This window comes from Vulpes vulpes, chromosome 1, assembly GCF_048418805.1.
Source record: "Vulpes vulpes isolate BD-2025 chromosome 1, VulVul3, whole genome shotgun sequence".
In the NCBI taxonomy this organism is placed as follows: Eukaryota; Metazoa; Chordata; class Mammalia; order Carnivora; family Canidae; genus Vulpes; species Vulpes vulpes.
Window position 1 is genome coordinate 105318742 of NC_132780.1, and position 26653 is coordinate 105345394.

At 36.1% G+C, this 26653-nt stretch overlaps 1 protein-coding gene across 12 annotated transcripts in view; it reads right to left on the minus strand.

Moving 5' to 3' along the window:
- SENP7 (SUMO specific peptidase 7) overlaps positions 1-26653 on the minus strand; it is a 147875-nt gene that overhangs the window by 85004 nt on the left and 36218 nt on the right. For all 12 annotated transcript variants that reach the window (XM_025989969.2, XM_025989968.2, XM_025989967.2 and 9 more), the window contains one exon: positions 22320-22417. In XM_025989969.2, the coding sequence (XP_025845754.2) occupies positions 22320-22417 (98 nt within the window). The remainder of the gene's footprint in view (positions 1-22319; positions 22418-26653) is intronic.

Consider the following 26653-nt stretch of genomic DNA (forward strand, 5'->3'; position numbering starts at 1 on the left):
TTCTCAAGCTTACTTTAAGAATACAATATATAGGGATGCCTGGGTGGCTCAGTGGTTGAGCATCTGCCTTCAGCTCAGGGCATGATCCCGGAACCTGGGATGAAGTCCCACATCAGGCTCCCCATAAGGAGCCTACTTCTCCCTCTGCCTGTGTCTCTGCCTCTCTGTGTGTATCTCATGAGTAAATAAATAAAATCTTTAAAATAGAAAAGAATGGGGATCCCTGGGTGGCTCAGCGGTTTAGCGCCTGCCTTTGGCCCAGGGCATGGTCCTGGAGTCCCGGGATCGAGTCCCGCGTCGGGCTCCCTGCATGGAGCCTACTTCTCCCTCTGCCTGTGTCTCTGCCTCTCTCTCTCATTAATAAATAAAATCTTTTAAAAAAATAAAATAAAAAAATAAAAAATAGAAAAGAATACAATATATAATACATATATAAAATATGTTTTAACTGTTTATGTTATTGGTCAACAACTGGCTATTGGTAGTTCAGTTTTTGGAGAGTCTAAAGTTAAATGCAGATTTTTCAACTGAGCAAGGGGGTTGGCACCATTAAACCCCACCTCATTCAAGGATCATACTTAGGGACGCCTAGGTGGCTCAGCAGATGAGCATCTGCCTTGGGCTCAGAGCATGATCCCAGAGTCCCAGGGTCGAGTCCTCCATCAGGCTCCTTGCAGGGAGCCTGCTTCTCCCTCTACCTATGTCTCTGCCTCTCTTGTTCTCTATGTCTCTCATGAATAAATAAATAAATAAAATCTTTTTTTTTAAATCAACAATTTCATTTACAAGGGAAATAATCGCTGATCTATGTACTCAGAACCTTAGAAATATCACTCCTAGAAATAAAAAATACACTATATTTTTTCTAGAGTACTATTTTATACACTTGAAAACCTCTAATTAGGGCAGCCCTGGTGGCACAATGGTTTAGCGCCACCTGCAGCCCAGGGCGTGATCCTGGAGACCTGGGATTGAGTCCCAAGTCGGGCTCCCTGCATGGAGCCTGCTTCTCCCTCTGCCTGTGTCTCTGCCTCTCTGTGTGTGTGTGTGTGTGTGTCTCTCATGAATAAATAAATACAATCTTAAAAAAAAAAAAAAGAAAACCTTTAATTAAAGGAAAATTCAGTTTAATATAGCCTATGAACAAAAAACACACATACTAGGTCAACTATATAACTTGGCTAACTAAATTGAGCAAATCAGAAAATATCATCAAATCATTCCTCCCTCCCCTTTCCTCAAAACCTCAAAGTCCTATTATTTTTGGTTCTAGAAACTAGCCAGAATAAAAGCAGTTTTCCTTTTTCACAATTTAATTTAATTGAGAGCATTTCTTGTCCTTAGAAAACAATGGATGTAAGAAATCAGAATGTGCCACCCCAAAATATGTCACTTTGGCACAAGGATTGTTTTGAACTGAAGGCAACTGAGTAAATGCCCCCCCCAAAAAAAAACTTTGTCCACCCACCACTTGGCTAACTGCAGGCGTAGACTATTCATCACTAGAAATTCTTATGAGCTCAGAGATAGAAAAAACTACATAACGTGCCTAAACCTTATTTTCCATTAGTTTCCTCCATGTATTTATTTTCCCACAGCTGGCCATCCTTGGGAGTCTCAAATCTTTTTCCTTTGTTTTCTCGTTTCTCTAGAAATTATTCATTGTTAGACACTACATAAGCCCAAGCTGCAACTACCCCTTTGAGTTACTCATCATAGAATTTCTCCCTCGTAGGTACACATTGCATGCATTAGTAAACTCTGTTTTTGTCTAATAAATCTGTATTTTGTCAATCTAATTTGCAGGGCCTCAGAGAACTAAGAAGGGTAGAGGAAAAAGGCTTTTTTCCTACATGAAAATATTTGAATACTTCACAAGAAAAAGATATGAATGGCCAACATGCATATGAAAAGATCCTCAATATTATTTATTTTGTCTTTCTGATCTTAAAAGAAGGTTTCTTTTAAGGTTTCTTTTAAAAGGGGGGAGAGAACAAAAAATTCCTACAGACACATTGGAGAAGCCACAAAGGCCAAGAAACTATGCTCGATATTGTTATTCACCAAGAAAAAGCAATTAAAACCACTGTAAGATACCACTGTACATCTATAACAAGGGAGAGTGTGGAGGAAGTAAAACTTTTCTACACTGCTGGTAGGAATATAAAATGCACAATCACTTTTGGAAAACAGTTTGGCAGTTTCTTACAAAATTAAAAATGCTCTTTCAATGACTCAGTAATCCAGCTCCTAGATATTTACCAGAAAGAAATGAAAACATATCCACACAGGCATTTGTAAAAGAGTATTCACAGTAGCTTTATTCATAGCAGGAAAGAACTGGAAACAACCCAAATGTCCACTAAGAGCTGAATGGATTTGAAAGGGCTAAAAACATTCACTTCAAAATATACCACGCTGGCATATAATTTTGAGCCACTTGAGAAACAGCAGGTCTAGAAAAGGCTCCCTGACCTCCCTCCCCTTTTGTATCTGAAGGTAGGTCCTAAAATTTCTCATGAAAAAGGTGCCCTTTCTATTGGAAAGACATTCTTATAACTGCAGACTGGGAGTAGACAACAAAATGGATCTGTACAAACAAGTCTACTAAAATAATCCTTATCTCCCATTAGTTTCCCCCAAGTATTTCTGATCACTTTCCCACAATTTACTGTGCCTAGAAACATAAAACTTTGTCCTGTCACTTCACAAATTTATTTCTCTTTGTTAAAAAGATTCCTAGGCTGTCAGTCCTAACCATGTCTTTGGGTCTCCATTTTTCCCTCAGAGCTCCCATTCGCACTTCTTAAAAATCAAGTAAGATTTATATGCTTTTTTTTTTTTCCTGTTGATCTGTCTTATCAGCTTAATTCATAGGCCCTGTCAAGGAATCTAAGAGGGTAACATGGACAAATCTCCAAAACATTATGCTCAGTGGAAAAACAAAAACAAAAACAAAAACAAAAACAGACATTGGGGTGTCTGATTGGCTCAGTCAGTTAAGCATGCCACTCAGGATTTTCAATTCAAGCCCCATGTAGGGTGTAAAGATTACTTGAAAATAAAATATTTTTTTAAAAAACAGATACAAAAGAATATACATAGTTGTTTTCATATACTTACCACTCTAGAAAGACAAACGTAATCTATAGTGATAGCAGATCAGTGACTAGGGTTGGAGGTGGATGGGCTTGGTAGTAAGTGGTAAGTGGGGAAGTCTCTGGGGAACTGGGTTTGTTCAGAGATTGTGGCAGTAGTGATAACATCGGTATACAAATCAAGGGAGTCTGGGTAGCGCAGTCAGTTAAGCATCTGCCTCTTGGTTTCCACTCAGGTCGTGATCTTAGGGTGGCAAGATAGAGCTCCAAGTGGAGCTCCAGGCTCAGCGTGGAGTCTGCTTGGGACTTCCTCTCTTTTCCTCTGCTCCTCCAATGACCACCCCCCAGTGTACATTCTCTCTCTCTCTCTCAAATAATTTTTTAAAATTTCATCAAAATATACATATAAAATGTGTGTACTTCATTATACATAAAAATAAAGGTAATTAAGAGTCATTAATAATATGCAAAAATATTTATATTGCCTTTGGAAAATGAGTTTACCTTATTAGTTTTCCTCATCAATGCCAAATTAAATTAACTAAATGAGTAACATTTTTATTAATTTATACAACTATACTTTACTAAAATTTGGATTGAAAAATTCATTAGACTAAGTTCAAGGCCTCTACAGAATCATCACTACAGTAGGCCTTGGATACCAACTTTACAATAAATGAGTTTGTTACCTGGCTATTGGCCAAGTGTGTTAGCAAGCATCTTTTGAATGAGAAATGTACTTAAGCTGATTCTCTGAAGTTAAAAACTGGTACTTAACACACACACACCCCACTACGCTGCTTTGGACTTTGAGAAAGTCACAGTTGACTGAATAATTTTAATCCATAATCCAAATTTTAATCCATAATCCACAATAAATTGCATGCTTCTTGGCAATTGCATTGCCCTATTCCCCTTTCTTACTGTCTTAATCCATTCGGACTCCTTTAACAAAAATACCATAGACTGGGTGGCTTAATAACAAACTAGTATTCCTCATAGTTCTGGAGGCTGGAGAGTCCAGGATCAAGGCACAGGCAGATTCAATTTATGGTAAAAGCTTCCTGGTTCACAGGTGGCCATCTTCTCACTGTAACTCCCAACACAGTAGAAGGGATGAGAGAGCTCCTTGGGGTCTCTTTTATAAGAGCACTATTCCTATTCATGAGGGTTCCACCCTCATCACCAAATCACCTCCCAAAGGCCTCCTAAACATAAGAGATTAAGATTTCAACAGAGATTTTGGGGGGACACAAACATTTGATCCATAACATATACTTAATTTCAGCTATACTTTTTCTTTGTCATCGATAAGGTTTTTTTGCCCTGAGGCTGCTCTTAGTAAACATTTCCATCTTATTTCACTTGAATCCAGCACCAGCTTCACAGATGTGCAACCCAAAGGATATACCAACCTCATGCTTATTTCAAAGCTCTACCATTGCTATCTTGAAATTCTTAATAATTTTCTTTGAACCTGTATTTTGTACGCAAAAGTCATGAAACAATAGTGCACGCACGAGAGCAAATACTCATCATATGCATGTCCAACCATTCCTGACTGCTCCATTCACATAATATTTGAGATGTCCATGAGCAAAAAATTCTGGTGGATTTACCATATGTGGGCATTCCATGAGATTCAAAGTGAGAAAAAGGCAAATAGGGGCACTGAAAGTCCTGAAAGGCCGCATTTTTTCATTCAAACTAGTAAATGGCTCCAAGAGGAAAAAGAAAAAGAAAAAAAGAATGGCATCTAAGAAACACAAATGACTAAGGCACCCTATTGTATCCTTTCTGTTCCTTCTACTCTCATTCATTCTTGATACACCATTAGGCCAAAGATAGAAAGTGTTGGTAGAATGTAGATGTATCAAAAAGTGATATAAAAACTGCTAAGTTTAGTTTTGGGCAGCATTTCCACTCTTCTGGTAAGAACAAAATATGTACATATATACCCTGTGAAATATAAATTGTATGATTTCAGTAATTATTCATACTGGTTCAATGCTCATATCTGCATTTAAAAGAATTGAACTCCCAAAAAATAAAAAAGAAAAGAATTGAACAGTATAAAAGTGAACAGTAAAATTCATACTAACGATTTAAAATGTTTCTTTTTCTTTACGTAGAACAACATATATATATAAATAAAAAACATCATAGTAAGTTGAGAAAGAAAGAAGAAAGGAAAATGTTTTATAGTTTAGCAGTGTAATATAATGGGAAATGTACATTTGATCATTTTCTCTGGTAAATACATTAAGGTATAGAGAGGGTGACATACCTCCCTATAGATCTCTTCTATCAGGCTGCCTTATAGATCTCTTCTATTTGGCTGTTCTTGCATTGTATCCTTTATAATAAACCTATAAATATAAGTAAAACGCCATCTTGAGTTTTGTAAGCGATTCTAACAAATTCTCAAACCTGAAAAGGGAGTCATGGAAATGCCCAATTTATAGCCAGCCAGTCAGAAATACCACTGACAATCTGAGACTTTCAGTTGGCATATGAAACAAATGCAGTCTTGTAAGGACCAAGCCCTTAAATTGTGGAATCTGATGCTAACTCCAGGTAGAGTGTCAGTACTAAATTGCACTACACCCAGTTAGTGCCTAGAGAATTGGAAAATAGTACTGGAAAAGACACATGCATTTTGGTGTGAAAAGTGTTGTGAGTAAAAATAGTTCATAAGTACCTTTATTCAATAGCACTTTCTCATTTTTTTAAACAAGGGACCCTGCACTTTCATTTTGTCCAAGGTGCTAAAAACTGTAGCTCACCTTGCTTGCATAACAATGCTGACAGACAAAAAGAACCCAGACAGACCATCACTCCAGGCCACACACCTTTTCAGAAGACATCAAAATCAAGATACCCATAGAGATAGTTCTAAAATAATAATTCTAATATAAATATGATCTATTTTATTAGGAGTTATTAGAGATCTGACTTAAACTGTCTCATTTATTGTTTTGCTGCTACACCTACTTTAATTGTTAAAAACAATGTTGAAAAATAGAGTAAACCTTTGGCATAAGGATTATTTTAACCAACAACTAAGATGAAGCAGATAAAAGAAAAGCTTTCTGTATTACTCTGATACCAAAACTAGACAAAGACATTACAAAAAAAAGAAAGAAGAAAAATACAGACTAGTATCTCTGATGAACAAAAATATTAACAAATTGCATTTGACAATACATTAAAATACGTTTCAGGGCAGCCCCGGTAGCTCAGCGGTTTAGCACCACCTTTGGTCTGGGGTCTGATCCTGGAGACCTGGGATCAAGTCCCATGTCAGGCTCCCTGCATGAAGCCTGCTTCTCCCTCTGCCTGTGTCTCTGCCTGCCTCTCTCTCTCTCTCTCTCATGAGTAAATAAATAAAATCTTTTAAAAAAATACATTTCAATACATGAATACATTTATGTATTGAAAATATATTTGATCATTCACTATAATCAAGTGGGACTTATTCCCTGGATGCAAGGAAGGTTCAATAATTGCAAACCAATGTGATACACCACATTATTGTGGTGTCTCTCCCAATTGGATGGGAGCCCCCAGATGTGGGGTGACCCTATTGCATGGAAACTGGTGGCACAGGCAATGAAGGGATTCACATGAGGCAGAGCAAAGGAGATAGAAGTTTACTCAATACCCTGCAAGAGAGCAATGGTCAGGACAGCAAACCAGAGACTGTATGCAGTGGGGCAGTGGGAGAGGGCTATATTTAAAGCCAGAAAATGAGGAAGTATGAGGATGTACGGAATTTTCCCTTTTTTTGTTATCTGTGCCTGGTTGTAAATAACCCATTAGCTAGTTAGGGCTTACAGATATTTTAAGATAGATCAAGTGATGGGCCTGTCTGTACTTGGCCAGGGGCCTGGGGTCACTATGGGCCCTTTTGCCTTGGTCAATCTCCATTGCTCAAGCCTGTTATCTAAAAGTGGCCTCTACAATTATTATAAGAGGAAATTAAAAACCATATGATTGGGCAGCCCCGGTAGCCCAGCAGTTTAGCACTGCCTTCAGCCTAGGGCCTGATCCTGGAGACCTGGGATCAAGTCCCACATTGGCCTCCCTGCATGGAGCCTGCTTCTTCCTCTGCCTATGTTTCTACCTCTCTCTCTATCTCTCTGTCTCTCATGAATAAATAAATAAAATATTTTTTAAAATAAATTAATTAAAATAAAATAAAAACCATATGATCACCTCAAGAGATGCAGAAAAAGCATTTGACAAATATAACATCCATTCATAATAAAAAAAACTCTCACAAAACTGGTATAGAAAAACATAACTCAATATATCAAAGACCATATATAAAAACCTACAGCTGACATCATATTCAATGATGAAAAACAAAGATTTTCCTCTAAAACTAGGAATAAGAATACCCACTTTCAGTGCTTTTATTCAACATAGAACTCCAAGTCCTCACTACAACAGACAAGAAATAAAAGGCATCTAAATTGATAAGGAAGAAGTTAAACTGTCATTATTTGAAGCTGACATGATACTGTATATAGAAAACCCTACAGACTCCAACAAAAAACTATTAGAACTGATAAATTCAGTCAAGTTGCAGGATACAAATCAACACACAGAAATCTATTGTGTTTCTATTCACTAATAACAAAGTAGCAAAAAGAGAAATTAAGAAAACAATCCCATTGCTTATTATGTCAAAAAGAATTAAATATCTAGAAATAAAGTTAACCAAGGAGGTGAAAGACCTGTACTTTGAAAATTATAAAATATTGATGAAAGAAATTGAAGACACAAATAGAAAGATATACCATGCTCATAGATTATAAGAAATAATATTGTTAAAATGTCCGTACTACCTAAATCTACCTGCAATCTACAAATGCGTTGCAACCCTATAAAAAACCAATAATATTTTTCACAGAATTGGAACAAATAGTCCTAAAATTTGTATAGAACTACAAAAAAAAAAAAAACTCTAATAGACAAAGAAGAACACAGGTGAAGCATTAATCTCAGATTTCATGATATACTACAACGCTACAATAATCAAAACAATATGGTTTTACCACAAAAACAGACACATAAATCAATGAAACATCAGAGAGAGCCCAGAAACAAACCCATACCTATATGGTCAATTAATCTATGACAAAGGACACAATAATACACAATGGGGAAAAAAGACTTTGCACTTAATGGTGCTGGGCAAATTGGACCACTTTCTTATACCACACACAAAAATAAACTCAAAATGGATTAAAGATCTAATGTGAGACCTGAAACCATAAAACCACTGCAAGAAAACATAGGCAGTAATTTGGACATCGGCCTTAGTAATAACATATTTAAGGATATGTTTCCTCAGGTAAGGAAAACAAAAGCAAAAATAAACAATTGGGACTACACCAAAATAAAAGGCTTTTAAGCAACAAAGAAAACCATCTACTGAATGGAAGAAGATAATTATAAATGATATATCTGATAAGGGTCTAACATCCAACATACATAAGGATGTTATACAACTCAACACCAAAAAATAATCCAATTAAAAAGTAGAGAGGGGGATCCCTGGGTGGCGCAGCGGTTTGGCGCCTGCCTTTGGCCCAGGGCGCGATCCTGGAGACCCGGGATCGAATCCCACATCGGGCTCCCGGTGCATGGAGCCTGCTTCTTCCTCCGCCTGTGTCTCTGCCTCTGCCTCTCTCTCTCTCTCTGTGACTATCATAAATAAAAAAAAAAAAAAAAAAAAAAAAAGTAGAGAGGGCATTTGGGTGGTTCAGTCAGACACCTGACTTCAGCTCAGGTCATGATCTCAGGGATCTGGGACTGAGCTCCATCCCATTTCCCACTCGGTGGGACCTCTGCTTACTCCCTCTGCCCAACCCCCTGCTCATGTTCCCTTTCTTTCTCTCTCAAATAAGTAACTTTTTTTAAAAAATGAGCCGAGGACCTAAACAGACATTTCTTCCTAAAAAGTCATACAGATGGCAGACACATGCAGAGATAAACATCACTAATCCTCAGAGAAAAGCAAATCGAAACTACAATGACCTCACACCAGTCAGAATGGCTATTAACAAAAAGGCAAGAAATAACAGCATTGGTGAGGATGTAAAGAAGAGGGAAATCCCATGCATTGTTGGTAAGAATGGATATTACTAAAAAAAAGAAAAAAAAAAAAAAGAATGGATATTACTACAACCACTGTGGAAACCAGAAGGGAGAGTCTTCCAAAAAATTATAAATAGAATTACCATATGATCCAGTAATTCTACCTGCTAGGTATTTTCCTCCAAAAAAATAAAGACACTAATTTGAAAAGATAGATGCACCCTTATGTTTATTGCAGCAATAGTCACAAAAGCCAAGATATGAAAGCAACCCAAGTGTCCACTGATAGATGAATGGATAAGGAAAATGTGGTATATATGTGCAGTGGAATAGTACTCAGCCATAGGAAAGAATGAGATCTTGCTATTTGCAACAGTATGAATGAACCTAGAGTGTATTATACTACATAAAATAAGTCAAAGACTACTACTGCATGATTTCACTTACATGTTGAATCTAAAAAACAAAACCACAGACTCTTAAATACAAAGAACTGGTAGTTGCCAAAGGGGAGGTGAGGGTGAGAAGATAAGTAAAAAGTAAAATATATAAAAAGGGGTTAAGAGGTACACACTTCCAGTTATAAAGTAAGTCACAGAGAAGAAAACACAGCCTAGAGAGCACAGTCAATAGTATTGTAATAACATTGTGTGGTCACTACACTTACTGTGGTGAGCACTGGAAAAAATAATAATAATAAAGAAAAGTTCTCTGCCATCCCCCCTACTTGCCTAAAAACAGGACATAATTTATTAAGGTGCCTAGCATACCTCTTAAACACCAAGAGACAACTCTAGATTCTTACCAGCCCGGAGACAGATACAAAGAACAACCTACATAACAAACCTTATCAAATAACCTTTATCTTCCCATTTTATTTTATGTAGGGGCTTGCAGCCCCTAAAAGCCTAAATCCCTTTTACTTTGTCCTACTGATCTTTGTTAAGACACTATAGAAACCTCAAATCCTGACCACCTCTATGATTTAATCATTGAGTTCTTCCATATGTGGAAGTGATATACACATTTCCCTCTGGTTAATCTGTCCTTTCTCAGTTTCTTTGCAGACTCAGTCACTAAAACTAAGTTGCTACAGGAATTTTTTCCTCCCCTAAACTTCATACACAATAACTGAATTGTCTGTCTCCACCCTCTATCTATAGGAACATAATTCTTGTTACCAAACTCTGGTTACATTTGTCAGCTCTGCCCAGGCATGTGAACTTTGACCTCCTCTCAGCCTGAGCCAGCATACAATCCCTGCCTAGAACAGTGACCTCAAGCTAAAACATTTTTTTATCTATTGTGCTATCTCAATAGTTGCTCATTCTACTTCTCAAAACCCAGGTATTTCAAGACTTGTTTACTTCTCCCTAACAAGAAAAGCCCTTTTCTGACTATTGAGATACTTGAAGATCTTATTATGGTCAGTGTGTTCTCTCTATTACAATAGTCCCTTTCCTACTCTTGCAATTATTCCTTTATTTTTCAACTGTGGGTCATTTTGTTTCTCAGGGGAAGTTCTCGTATCTTTCATAGGATACCACAGCAGTATCTGTGTAGGAATAAAATGTATTTACACGTCTTTTTTTTTTTATAAAGAAAAAAGACATTCTTATCTTTTTTTCTTTTCTTGTCTCATGAGAGACAGAGAGAGAAAGAGGCAGAGACACAGGCAGAGGGAGAAGCAGGCTCCATGCAGGGAGCCCAACGTGGGACTCAATCCCAGGTCTCCAGGATCACCGCCTGAAGATGGCGCTAAACCAATGAGCCACCCGGGCTGCCCAATATTTACACCTCTTAATTATAAAATTACATACCTTCCCTGAATATTACAAGTAAAAGAAGATCATTCAAGTCTGGCTTTTACTGCCTTGTAATCCAGGTGCTGCTTTAGTTATACCAGTAACTATTATTTTCTTTCTCCCCAAAAAGTGCTACATAGATAATATGTTACGTAATTTCAATATAGGAAAGTACTAGGTTATCCCAGGTATATCACTGAGGAAATAAATCTCAGATTTTAATTAGCCTAAAAGACCTTCATTAAGTCCCCTAACATAACTGATTTGATTTCCTTTATATGAATGACAAATCCTTATTACAGAATTCTTGTTCAAACAATCCATTTCCCCATGCTTCTCCACTCCCGAATGAAAACATTTTTTGAACTTTCTATTTTTCCTATTAATTACTGACACAGATTTCTTTTTCTTTCAAACAAAATCCACTGATAGAATGAGCATTTTACAATCTTTGTTTCAATAAGCCCCCTTCTATCCAATAAATTCCCAATATACTTACATCAGAAATTATGTTTCAATCTGTAAGGTTAGTCCTTACATAAATATTCTTCAAAGCTGAACCACATATCCACTACAGCTACATTTCCTTTCTTAACAATGTTTTGTTTTTCTAGAAGTTAATTACCTAAATTTTTATAAGTCATTTTACTTTCTTCCCCACCTTGTATCACTTATGTTTCACTGATAATCATTAACAAAATACACAGAAATCCTCTCAATAAAACCAAAATATCAGGTAACCTATCATCTCTAAGAGGAGAATATGGGACAGAGACACAAAGCCTGAGTTATTTACTACCTGGCCCACTGCAAAAAAAGAAAAAAAAAAGTCTTCCCTTTTACATGCTGATTTTAGTTAAGCATATCATAAAGGGCTTCCCAAGAAAGTTTATTATTATAAAAAGCAGGTGTTTTTTTTTGAGAACTTTTATGTCTAAAAATGTACTGAAACTATTCTTATACTTGATGAGTTGAGTACAGAACAATAGAAGGGAAATAATTTTCTCTTTGAATTTTGAAGACATTGCTTCATAATTTTTTACCATCCAGAGCAGCTAAGAATACCAATGCCATTATAATTCCTGATCCTTGTAGGTGCTTTTCTTTTTTTTGGTCTCTGAAAGCTGTTAGGATTTCTTCTTTACCTCTGATGTTCTGAAATCTCACATGATGTTCTGAAATCTCATTATGTGCCTTAAAGTTTCTCTTTTTCCTTTTTTCCCCAACACAGTGCTAACATTCATTAAGCCTTTTCAAACCAGAAACTTATTTTTCAATTGTTGGAGATGTCTTTTAATATTTTCTTCATAAAATTTTCCCTCTATTTTCTCTGACCTATTTATTTATTTGATAGCCTATAAAAAATTCTGGAACCAAAGGTACAATAATTAAAATGAAATATTCACTAGAGGGCAGTCCCAGGTGGCTTAGCAGTTTAGCGCCACCTTCAGTCCAGGGTGTGATCCTGGAGACACAGGATCGAGTCTCCTGTCAGGCTTCCTGCATGGAGCCTGCTTCTCCTGCCTTGTCTCTGCCCCCCTCTCTCGCTCTGGTCTCTCATGAATAAATAAATAAAATCTTAAAAAAAAAGAAAAGAAAAAAAATAAAAAAGAAAAAAAAAAGAAAAGAAAAATATTCACTAGAGAGATTCAAAAACAGATTTGAGCAGGCTGAAAAATCAGCAAACTTGGAAGGATGTTTTAATGACTTCTCTAATTTCACAGAGAAACAACTAAGACTTAGAGGTTCTGTCAATTGCCTTGAAAAACAGTATCTATACTGTGGGATGGCTGAGAATATTATCTGTGCCTGGCACTGTATTAGTCAGGGACATACAAAAAAGTCAAAGAGCATATTCAAATTAAAATAATTCAATGAAGGGTTTATTTACAAATAAATATATTTTTGGTTATTTATTTTATTTTTAATTTACTTTTATTGTCTATTGTTTTATTGTTTATTACTCTGAGATACACTATAATCAAATTCTTAAAAGACACTCTTAAAAGCAGCCAGAGAGGGATGCCTGAGTGGCTCAGTGGTTGAGTGTCTAGACGCCTTTGGCTCAAGGTGTGATCCTGGAGTCCCGGGATCGGGTCCCGCGTCGGGCTCACTGCATGGAGCCTGCTTCTTCCTTTGCCTGTGTCTCTGCCTCTCTCTGTGTGTCTCTCATGAATAAATAAAATCTTTAAAAAAAAAAAAAAGCAGCCAGAGAAAAGTGATTTATCACATACAAAAAATAAAAACTGATCAACCAAAAATCCTATATGCAGCAAAACCAAGCTTCAAGAGCAGAAAGAAATTAAGACACGTCCAGACAAATGAAAGCTGCTAGTTTGCTAGCATAAGGCCTACCCTGCAAGAAATGCTCAAGGGAATCCTATAAGGAGAAACAGTAACTCAGTACCATATGAGGAAATAAAGATCTCATCAGTAACGGTAAATACATGAACAACTGCCTAACTTTGGTTTGAAATTCTCTCTGTTTTCCACATGATTTAACAGACCAATATGCTTAAAAAAAAAAAAAAAGTCTAAAAGATACTAATTCTCCAACTTTGGTTTATAACCACAAATTTTGTTTTCTACATAATATAAGGAAAGTGCATTTAAAATAACTATGTTTTTGAACATAAGCTATATAAAGATATCATTTTTTAAATCAAGAATTGAAAGAGATGGGAGATAAAACTGTAAAGAAGCAGTTTCTACATATTATTCAAGTTTAAACAGGGAGAGATTCAAATTAGAGCACTATAACTTTATATTGTTAAACATAACCCTCATGGTAACCACAAAGTAGCTATACAAGAGGAATTGAGAAGAGAATTTAAGCATTTCACTATTACAAAAATTAATAAAACAAAAAAAAAGAGAAAAATGAAGAAAAGTTGGGACCAAAAAAAAAAAAAAACTGTAAGACATGGAAAACAAATAGCACAATGACATAAATTGCTCCTCGTTAATATTAATGTAAATGGATTAAATACCGCAATCCAAAGACAAAAAGTGGAAGAATGAATTTTAAAAAGCATGATTTAACTATATACTGTCTACACCAGACTCACATTAGATCCAAAGACATAAAGAGATTAAAAATGAAAGGACAGAAAAAGATATTCTATGCAAATACTACCAAAAGAGCAAGGCTATTTTAATACCAGACAAAATATACTTTAAATCAAAAAAGATTGTAAGAAACAAGAAAATAATTATATATTAATACAAAGTATAATACAGCTAGAAGATATAACCATTAAAACATTTACACATCTAATAACAGAACATCAAAATATATAAAGCATAAATTAACAGAAGACAAAAATAGTTCCACAAAAGACAAAAATAGACAGTTCCACAATAAGAGTTGGAAGGCTTTGATGTCCCTTTCTCAATAATGGATGGAAAAATATGACAGAAGACAAAAAATTTGGACTTAAAAGACACAATAAACCTACTAGATGTAACGGACATACACAAAACAAGCCACCTAACAACAAAAGAGTACACATTCTTCTGAAGTGCACATAGGACATTGTTCAAGATAGACCACATTGTGGGGGACAAATTAAATCTCAACAGATTCAGAAAGATCGATATCACACAAAGTATCTTCTCTGACCACAATGGAATGAAAATAGAAATCACTAACAGAAGGAAAACTGGAAAACTCACAAATTTGTAGAAATTAAACTCCTCACTCTTAAATAACCAATGGTTCAAAGAAGAAATCACATGAGAAATTAGAAAATATTTAAGATGAATGAAAACAAAAACAACATACAACAATTTGCAAAACATGGGCAGCCCAGGTGGCTCAGCAGTTTAGCACTGCCTTTGGCCCAGGGTGTGATCCTGGAGACGCGGGATCAAGTCCCACGTCAGGCTCCCTGGATGGAGCCTGCTTCTCTCTCTGCCTCTGTCTCAGCCTCTCTCTGTGTGTGTCTCTCATGAATAAATAAATAAAATCTTAAAAACAAATTTTGCAAAACACAACCAAAGCTCTATTAATAAGAGGTATTTTTTAAAAAGATTTTATTTATTTATTCATGATACAGACAGAGTGAGAGGCAGAGACACAGGCAGAGGGAGAAGCAGGCTCCATGCAGGGAGCCCGACATGGGACTCGATCCCGGGTCTCCAGGATCACACCCTGGGCCAAAAGCAGGCACTAAACTATTGAGCCACCCAGGGATCCCCAATAAGAGGTATTTTTTAGTATAAATGCTTACCTTATAAAAAATAAAGACCAAATCAACAACCTGACTTTACAATTTAAGGAACTAGAAGAAGAAAACTAAATTCAAAGCTAACAGAAAAAAGAAATAATAAAGAGCAGAGCAAATGAAATACAGAATAGAAAAAGAAGTGATTAGTGAAACCAGAAATTTGTTCTTTAAAAAAAAAATGAACAAACATGCAAACTTTAGCTAGATGAGTGAAGAAAAAAGAGAAGATACAAATTACTAAAATCAGAAATGAAAGTAGGGACGTTACTAATGATTCCACAAAAATAAAAAAGGATTATAATTGATACTATGAACTGTATGTCAACCAACAGGATAATCTAAATGAAATGGATAAATTTTCAAAAACAAAAAATTTTGATTGAATCACAAAGAAACAAAATCTGACTTTACTTAAAATTAGTAAAAAAGATTGAATCAATAATCAAAAAGCCTCCCAAAAGGAAAGCCCTGGCCAGATGGTTTTACTTGTGAATTCCAAAATTTTATGAAGAAATAACAGCAATCATTCTCAAACTTTTCCCAAAAATGGAAGCAAAAAGAACAATTTCTAACTTACTCTATCAGGCCAGCATTACCCTGATACTGAAGCCAGCTAAAGACACTACAAGAAAAGAAAACTAAAGACCATTATCTCTTATGGACATTGATTTGAAACTCAACAAAATATGAACATACCAAATTTTGGTGCAAATTAAAACTATTACACACCATGACTAAGCGAGATTTATTCCTGTAATTCAAGAATGGTTCAATATACAAAAATTGGTCAATATAAAGACTACAGTAACAGAATGAAAAGGAAACAAAATATGATCATTCCAACCGATGCAAAAAATTTTGGCAAAATTCAGTATCTTTTCACAAAAATAACCAGGAATGCCTAAGCAAAACAGTGTGTGTTTGTGTACATGGAATATTACCTCAGCCTAAAAGAGAAATAATTCTGATAGACTGCAACATGAATGAACTTAGGAACATTATGCCAAGTAAAATAAGCCAACCACAAAAAAATAATGAATGATTCCACTTACATGAGGTAAAGTAGTCAAATTCATGGAAAGTAGAAAGGTGGTTGCTAGGTGCTGGGATAAGGGAGAAACTGGTACTCATTGTTTAATGGGTATACCATTTAAGTAGTACAAGATGACAAGAGTTGTAGACATACATGGTGATGATGTTAGTACAATATTATATATGTATTTAAAGGGTGCCCGGGTGCCCTAATCGATTAAGCATCCGTCTTCAGCTCAGGTCATGATCCCAAGGTCCTAGGATTGAGCCCTGCACTGGGCTTTCTGCTCAGTGAGGAGCCTGCTTCTCCCTCTCCCTGTGCTGTTCCTTTTGCTTGTGCTCTCTTACTCTAAGTAAAATCGAAATAAATAAATGAATAAATAAACTTATTTAAAACCACTAAACCATACATTTAAAAATGGTTAAGCTAGGGGGCATTAGGGGACATAGCTTGTTAAGAAGCCGACTCTCTTGGTTTCGGTTCAGGTCTATCTCAGAGGCATAAGATGAGTCCCAGGTGAGGTTGCATTTTGAGCACAGACCTGCCTAAGACTCTCTCCCCCTCTCCCTATGCCCCTCCCCACCAAGCGCTCTTTCTTTTTCTCGCTTTTTCTCTTTTTTCAAATAAATTTAAAAACATTTTTCAATGGTTAAGATGGTAAATTTTGTGTTTTGTGAATTTTACAATAAAAAAGCAATACATCTTTCAAAAATTATAAAATTTATACTTAAAATTGACACATATTCTTCTAGTAAATGATATACCAATAAAGTTGATTTTTTAAAAAGAAGAAATAGAAAACCTGTAGAGTCCTATAATCAGAAGCAGCACACACACACACAAAAAGGCAATATAAAATAGTTATTTATTTTATTTACATATAACTGAGGAAGGACTGAATTTTTAAGAAGCAATAAAGAGGAAAGGGAAATTGACAGATGACAGATTGGCAATTCATTTCCTTAAGAAACGAAATTACTGTTCCCAAAAGCAGCTCAATTCCTCTCCCATGCTCAACTTATTTCTTGGGGGTTGAATTGTGCCCTAGAAAAAGATATTCTAAACTCCTAACCCCAGTATCTCAGAATGTTACTTTATTTGGAAATACTGTCTTTACAGAGATAATCAAGTTTAAATGAGGTCAATAGGTTAGGCCATAATACATTGTGATTGGAGTCCTTATAAAAACTGCAAACTAGGGATCCCTGGGTGGTGCAGCGGTTTGGCGCCTGCCTTTGGCCCAGGGCGCGATCCTGGAGACCCGGGATCGAATCCTACGTCGGGCTCCTGGTGCATGGAGCCTGCTTCTACCTCTGCCTATGTCTCTGCCTCTGTGTGTGTGTGTGTGTGTGTGTGTGACTATCATAAATAAATAAAAATTAAAAAAAAAAACTTAAAAAAAACAAAAAAATAAAAATAAATAAAAATAAATAAAAACTGCAAACTGAAAAATAAATAAATAAATAAAAATAAAAACTGCAAATTGAACACAGAAACAGAAACACACAGAAGAAAGACAACATGAAGACATAGAGAGAGAACATATACACATGTAAGATTGCAGTGATACATCCAAAACACGAGGAATGCCTGAAGGGAAGAGAGACATGGACCAGATCCTTCTCTGATGCCTTCAGAGGAGGCATGGCCCTACTGACATTTTCACATGAAATATGAATGGATTAAGCAATCTAGTAAAAGGCAGATATTCCAGAATACATGATAAATCAAGATCTATGTTCTGAATGTTTGTTTCCCTTAAATATTCATATGTTGAAATCCTAACCCCCCAAAGTGATGATATTAGGAGAGAGGCCTTTGGGAAGCGATTAGATCATGAGAGGGAAACCCTCATAAATAGGATTAGTACTCTTATAAAGGAGGCTTAAGAGAGACTCTTTCTGCCCTTTGAGAACACAATGAAAAGATGGCCAGCTGTACGAACCAAGAAGCCCTCACAGACCATGAACCTTCTGGTGCCATGATACTGGACTTCCCAGCCACTAGAATTATGAAAAATAAATATTTGTTGTTTATAAGCCACCCAGTCTATGACATTTCATTATAACATTTCAAACTGCTAGGATAAGATGCAACTAAATGCTCTCAACAAGAGACAATTTGGAATGAAAGAAATAAATAAGTTCAAAGTAAAAAGATAAAAAAAGGTATACCATGCAAACAGGAACCTTAAGACAAATGGAGTAGCTGTATCAATATCAGACACAATAAATATTAAAACAAACAAAAAGACAATGAGGGGCATTTCACTGATAAAAGGGTTAATTCATCAGAAAGATATACCAGTTACAAATATCCATATACTTAGTAACAGGACAACAAAATACATTAAGCAAAAACTGACAAAACAGAAGGGAGATATTCAACACTAGTAGTTTGATACTTCAAAACACTGTCTTGATAATGGATAGAAATACTAGAATGAACATCAGCAAAGATAACAGGAGCCTTGAATAACAGTATCAACCAATTCAATACAACAACCCTCTATAAAACACTCCACCAAACAGGAACAGAATACTCATTTCTTCTCAAATGCACAAAACATTCTGCAAGAAAGATCATATGTGAGACCATAAAATAAACCTCAACAAATTTACAAGAAAGAGAGGGTGGCTGGGTGGCTCAGATGGTTAAGCATCTGCCTTTGGCTCAGGTCATGGTCCTGGGGTCCTGGGATCAGGTTCCATGTCGGGTCCCTGCTCAGTGGGGAGTTTGCTTCTCCCTCTGCCCCTCCCCCTGCTCATGCTCCCTTTTTCTCAAATAAATAAGATCTTTCTAAAAAAATTTACTAGAAAGGAAATAATACAAAATGTTCTCAGACCACAATGAAATTCAATTAAAAACAGACAAAAAAAATTAACAGATAAATAAGTCATGGGAATGTACTATACAGCACAGTGACTATATTAATAACACTATACTGTAGATTTCAAAATGGCTGAAAGTGAGAGTAAATCTTAAAAGTTCTCACAAGAAAAAAAATGTATATCTATGCATGATGATGGACTAACTAGATTTACTGTGGTGATTTCTCAATATATACAAATACTAAATCAATTTACATTATACACCTGAAACTAATACAATGTCAATTATATCTCAATAAGAAATTAGCAGAAGGAAATATTTGAAATTTTAAAATATGCAGAAATTAAATTATACACACTTCCATAACAACTGGGTCAAAAAAATCTTACCAATTAGAAAATACTTTTGAGATTAATGAAAAGAACATCACAACATGCCAAAATTTATGAGATATAACTAAAGCAGTGCTCAGGGGGAAATTTAAAACTATAAATGTCTATGTTAGAAAAGAAGGCAGATTTCCGATCAGTAACCCCACTATATATCTTAAGATTTAGAAAAAGCAGCACAAACTATTTCCAAAACAAGAAAAGGAAAAAAGATTATAGTGGCAATAAATGAAATAGAATACAGGAAACGAACAGAGAGAACTGATGAAATCAAAAGTTGGTTCTTCGAAAAGAACAAATTAAAAAATCTTTAGGGAAACTGAACAGAAAAAGAGAGAGAAGATGCAAATTAGTAAATCAGGAATGAAAAGGAGATCACTAACATTATTACAGAAATTAAAAAGATTCTAAGAGAATACTTTGAACAAATGTATGCAAACAAATTAGATAACTTATAAAATGCACTAATTCCTAGAAACAAGCTACCAAAACTGACTCATAAAAAAATAGAAAATCTAAATTGAACTATAACAAATAATAATTTACATTTGTAATGTGAAAACTCCAGACACACACACACACGCACATCCGCGTGCGCAAAATGTCAATAACCAGATGATTCACTGGTGCATTTCATCAAACATTCAAAGAAACACTGGGCGCCTGCCTGGATCAGATGGTAGAACACGTGACTCTGGATCTCAGGGCTGTTTAAGCCCCACACTGAGCATACAGATTAATTGAAAATACAATTTTAAAACCAAAACAAAACATTTAAAGAAAAATATTGATCCTCCAAAATTCTTCCAGAAAAACAAAGGAAGAAAGAATATTTTTCAATTCATTCTTCAAGGCCAGTACCAACCTGATTCCAAAGCCAGACAAAGACAACATAAGAAACAAGACAAATTTTTCTTCTTAATGCAAATGTAAACATCCTCAACAAATCCTAGCAACATATGAATGGGATCATAAATCAAGGGGGATTTATTTATTTTTTTAAAGATTTTATTTATTCATGAGAGACACAAGGAGAGAGAGGCAAAGACACAGGCAAAGAGAGAAGCAGGCTCTATGCAGGGAGCCCGACGTGGTACTCGATCCCGGGTCTCCAGGATCACGCCCTGGGCCGAAGGCAGGCGCCAAACCACCGAGCCACCCAGGCTGCCCAATAAAGGGGGATTTATCCCAGGAATGCAAAGTTGGTTTAAGATTTAAAAATCAAATTACGGGGCAGCCCGGGTAGCTCAGCAGTTTAGCACCACCTTCAGCCCAGGGTATGATCCTGGAGCGCCGGATCAAGTCCCACATCAGGTTCCCTGCATGGAGTCTGTTTCTCCCTCTGCCTGTGTCTCTGCCTCTCTCTCTCTCTCTCTCTCTCTCTCTCTCTCTCTGTGTGTGTGTGTGTGTGTGTGTGTGTGTCTCATGAATAAATAAAATCTTTTAAAAAATCAAATTACATTAAAAAAATCAAATTACATAACACACTGTTAGTAAAGTACACAAATTACATGATACGAATGTAGAAAAGGCATTGGGCAAAATCCAACACCCATTCACAATAAAAAGCCTCCAACAAATTAGGAATAGAAAGGAACTTCCTCATCGTGAAAAGGGATATGTCTTAGTCTATTTGGGTTATTATAACAAAATACCATAAAGTAAGTGGCTTATAAACAACAAACATTCATTTCTCATGGTTCGAGAGGCTCCTAAGTCCAAGATCAGGGTGCCAGGCAGCATTGTCAGGTTCTGGTGAAGGCCCTCTTCTAGACTGCAGATTGCTATCTTCTCCTTGTGTCCTCATATGGTGGAAGAAACTAGAAAAACTGTGAGGTGTCTTATTTAGGCAGTAATCCCATTCATGACTTAAACAATCTCCTTAGGACCCCACTTTCAAATGCCATCACATTGAGCATGAGAATTTCAACATAAATATTTTGAGGGGACATTTAAACCACAGAAAAGCATCTATGAAAAACCTAGCTAACATGATACTTAATGGTAAAATACTGACTGCTTTCCCTGTGAAAGTGGGGGAAAAAAAGATGTCCGTTCTCACCACTTCTATTCCATATCGTACTAGATGTTCTAGCTAGGACAATTAAGCAAAAAACGACAATTACAGGCATCTAGTTGGAAAGAAGAAAGTAAAACTGACTTTATGAATAAAACTCCAATCTATTAAGAATTTCTAGAACTAGTAAGACTTAAACAGCATTTAATGTCAACATACATATATCAGTTCCACTTTGCTAACCTCATTTTTTCATTCACTTACTGTTCACCAAAAAGAAAATTCAATACCCTTTTGTACAATAACAACTTTTTAATCATTTACAGATGTCTAATCCTGGAATGCTCTAAATTCCTTCCAATAATTGCAATTTCAATCCCCCAGATATTTAATTCCACTATAACCATAATTCACTAATACTATGACTACAGTTCCACAGTTGTTAAATTTAGTACCTTTTGCATAGCAGACACAAATGATGAATCAAGCATTATAACCAGCATATATATATATATATATTTATAAGCATATATAAATATAGATATATAGATATATAGATATAAAACTCTTGTTATATCAGTTAAAGTTTATCAAGACATTCCAAATGCACAAAAACAAGGAGTTAAGATGACTTAGAATCACAGAAAGTTCAAGCTTGGAAAAAAACCTTAGAATTGAATCTTGAATTCAGTCTTTGTATTTCAGAAGTACAGTAACTGAGACCCAAAGAGGCTAGGTGAATCACCCATACTCACATTATTTATACACAGTGTAAGTCCATCCTATGTCATACACACATATATCTTACCTTTCTGGTGATGTCTTAGAAGTGACAGGACGCCCACGGACACCTTTTCTACTTTTATGGTCTAGAGAGAGGACCTTATTTCTTAGGCTTCTTTTCCACTAGGGAAAAAAAAAAAAAAAAGGAATTTAACACTAAATATAACAATATGACAATTAAGACATTTAAATTTGTTTTAATTGGGATCCCTGGGTGGCGCAGCGGTTTGGCGCCTGCCTTTGGCCCAGGGCGCGATCCTGGAGACCCGGGATCGAATCCCACGTCGGGCTCCTGGTACATGGAGCCTGCTTCTCCCTCTGCCTATGTCTCTGCCTCTCTCTCTCTCTCTCTCTCTCTCTGTGTGACTATCATAAATAAATAAAAATTTTTTAAAAATAATAAAATAAATAAATAAATTTGTTTTAATTTAGAAAATCAAGATAAACAGCCAAATTCATAGGTCACAGAGGGGGAAAAAGTGCAATCTAAAAAACCACCAGGTCTTTTGTTAGTTCAGAAATATAAGTCTACCAAAAAATAGAAGATATTTTAAAATGTCGAGGTAAGTTTAGTTAGGAAATTGATATTTTGAGACTCCAAAGCTTACATAATCATACAATTTTTGAAAGGCTAAAGGAAATAAAAATTATTACATACCACGTTAAATAGGATCTGTGATTTTGAAGTAACTGCATTTATAACAATTAAAAGGGTTTAAAACTGGTTCCCGGGATCCCTGGGTGGCGCAGCGGTTTGGCGCCTGCCTTTGGCCCAGGGCGCGATCCTGGAGACCCGGGATCGAATCCCACGTCGGGCTCCCGGTGCATGGAGCCTGCTTCTCCCTCTGCCTATGTCTCTGCCTCTCTCTCTCTCTCACTGTGTGCCTATCATAAATAAATAAAATTAAAAAAAAAAAAAAAAAAAAACTGGTTCCCTATGAACTGCTACATGGAAAATTTTAGGAGAGTCAGACATCTTACTAACAGGGTTTAGATTTAATCTGACTAGACACAAAAGTTAAAATTATTTAATACAAAACAACTAGACACAGAAGTTAAAATTATTTAATACAAAACAGCATAAATCTAGACAAGTAAATTATTTATGTTCTCTGCATTAGTTTCCTTATCTGAAAATGGATGTAACAGTAGCTATCTCACAAGGATGTAAAATAACTATATATGTAATAAGTTTAAAACACTGTTTTCGTTAGAGATTTGTACACCTGTGTTTATAGGAGCATTCTCCACAAAATCTGAAAGGTAGACAGAAGTAATTGAAGTGTCACAGCAATAAAAGAACAGATAAACAACATGTGATATATACATACAATGAAATATTATTCAGGCTTAAAAAAGAAATTTTGACACATGCCACAACATGAATGACCCTAGATGACTGTGGGAAAACAAAAACTATACATATTGATCTCTGCCCCCAGTTCCTGGCACAGAGCTCCTGAAACCCTTGTAATTTCCTGGATTGATAGGAGTGTCTTTTGTACTAATGAGGCAACTCCGGGTGGGCTCCTGGAGGAGGACTGGTCACCAGAAAGACTAAGCCATAATTAGAAGCTTGCAATTTTCCACCCCACCCTCTATTCTCTAGAGAGAAGAAAAGAGCTAAAAACAGACTTAGTAAGTTATACCTACATGAGGAAGCTTCCAAAAAATTCCAACAGGTTCAGAGCACTTTCAGGTTGCTGAACACATCTACATACTACACACAGAAACTCCACAAGGACAGAGGCTCCTGCTCTGGAGACCCTCCCAGACCTCATCCTATGTTTCTCCTCACCTAATTGTTCAATGGTGTCCTTTATCATATCCTTTAATAAACTGATAAATAATATAAGAATTCTCTTAGCAGCTCTAGCATGAAGCAATCGAACCTGACGGGATAGCTTTGGGAACCTCAGATTTACAGCCAGTTGATCACAAGCACAGGTGACAGTTGGGACTTGTGACTGGTATCTGAGGTGGAATGGGAGCACTCTTGTGGGATCAAGCCCTTAACTGGTAGGTCTGACACTATTTCCAAGTAGTGTCAGAATTGAATTAAATTGTAGAATACCCAGCTGGTGTCACAGAGCATTGCTTGGTATGGGAAAACCCACACACATGTGGTGTCAAAAGTATTGCAAATATGATAGTAGTGTGAGAGTAAATGAAAAACACAGGGGGAAGACTCGGTTTTTCCCAAGACAATGACATTAAGTCATTGTCAGTGAAATAAGTAACAAAAAGACAAATGCTGTATGATTCAAGTTATATGAAGTATCTAAAGTAGTCATATTCATAAAAATCGAGAGTAGAATGGTAGTTTCCTGGGGCTGGGAGGCAGTGGCGTGGGGGGGAGGTGGAGAAAAACTGTTCAAAGGGTAGGGTATTTCAGGTTTGCAAGATACAAAGAGTTCTGAAAATGGATGGTGGTAATGGTTGCACAAAACTGTGAATGTACTACATGCCAGTGAACTGTACTCTTAAAAATGGTTACAATGATAAATTTTATGTTACGTGTATTTTACTACAACTTAAAACAAATTTTTAAAAGATTAAAAAAAATGTTTTAGGGCAGCCCTGGTGGCGCAGTGGTTTAGTGCCGCCTGCGGCCCGGGGTGTGATCCTGGAGACCCAGGATCGAGTCCCACATTGGGCGTCCTGTGTGGAGCCTGCTTCTCCCTCTGCCTGTGTCTGTGCCTCTCTCTCGCTCTCTCTGAATGAATAAATAAATAAATCTTAAAAAAAATAAAAATAAATAAATGTTAAAAAATAAAAATAAAAAAATTAATGTTTTAAGTAATGAAAACCAAAACACTGTCTTGAACATGACAGCTCTCAATAAACATCCTCATTAATTTTCTAGGCATTAGTTATCTCATAATTACCAGAGCACTGCATGATATAAAACACATCACTTTATCAGAGGAAAGTGAAGCTAGACCAATGAACCCAAGCTTGTCTCTCATAAAAGCCTATGTTCTTTCCAATGCTTTGATTCTAAATTATACAAATTCTCAGAAATCCCTCCCATCAAGATATCAATTTAAATACCTTTGTCAAAATGTAAACCTATCAATATAACAAGAATAAAACTACATCTTCTCACCATTTCACTACCACTGTCTTAGTTCTCCCCCTTCTTATTTCTGACCTGTGCTCTTATCATGTTATCCTAATGGGATTCCCTGCCAATGGTCTCTTTCACCCCTAATCTAGCATCTACTCCATGATAAAAGTTAAATCTTTCAGAAATGCAAATCTGATGGTATTCTCCTGCTTAAATTCCTAAGTGTTCCAGACTACCTAAAGGAAGGGAAAAAAACAATGTGTCTTCTTTTCTCATTTCTGCTTCCCATGCATCCTGTATTCTGATCATACTAAACTATTTGTAGTTCCCTGAAAGTGCAATGCAGTTTCATCCTTCAACATGTTTCCTTACTAGAATATGCTTTACCCTCCCTAGTTCTCTTTGTCCAGTAAGCCACCAAGAAACCTTCTTCACCTTCTAGCAGAATAAATCAATCTCTTCTACAATACCATTCTACATTTTGCAAAAGTTCCATTACTGACAACACTTCTCACAGTGAATTATATTACCTGTTTACATCTACTGCAACCTGGACTGGGTATGATCTGGCTTAAGGATTGAACTCTCAGAACTACTGGCCAACTAGTTCCCTATAATTGTTCCACTAATCTCACAATAAATGCAACCTTCCCGTTTTATGTTATTGACTTTTTGTATTCCACTAATCATAATGTAATAAAGTTTGCGTGTATGTGCAAAATTATCAAAGTACTAGTCTTTGAGCCTCATATTCTATACAGAGAAAACAACAACATTCCCACCAAAGAGACGGCAAAAAATAATGAGAGTTTTAAACTACTACAAAAAGGGGATCCCTGGGTGGCGCAGCGGTTTAGTGCCTGCCTTTGGCCCAGGGCGCGATCCTGGAGACCCGGGATCGAATCCCACGTCGGGCTCCCAGTGCATGGAGCCTGCTTCTCCCTCTGCCTATGTCTCTGCCTCTCTCTCTCTCTCTCTCTGTGACTATCATAAATAATTTTTTTTAATTAAAAAAATTTTTTTAAAAACTACTACAAAAAAACAAACAAAAAATATGAACTCATGGAGACAAACTGGAGGGAAATTGGTTAAAATGTCATTAACTCTAAATTCTTAAATCCTACCATACCCAAGGGTAACATGAAGTATATCCAGAGATGTTATCAAATGAAAATACAATTCACTTAGACTTTAATCACTTGTTTCTTATAGTTAATATCACATTAAAATATTTACATATTCTCTTTTTAAAAATTAGATAGAATTATAGGCTAGGTTAATAATTTGTA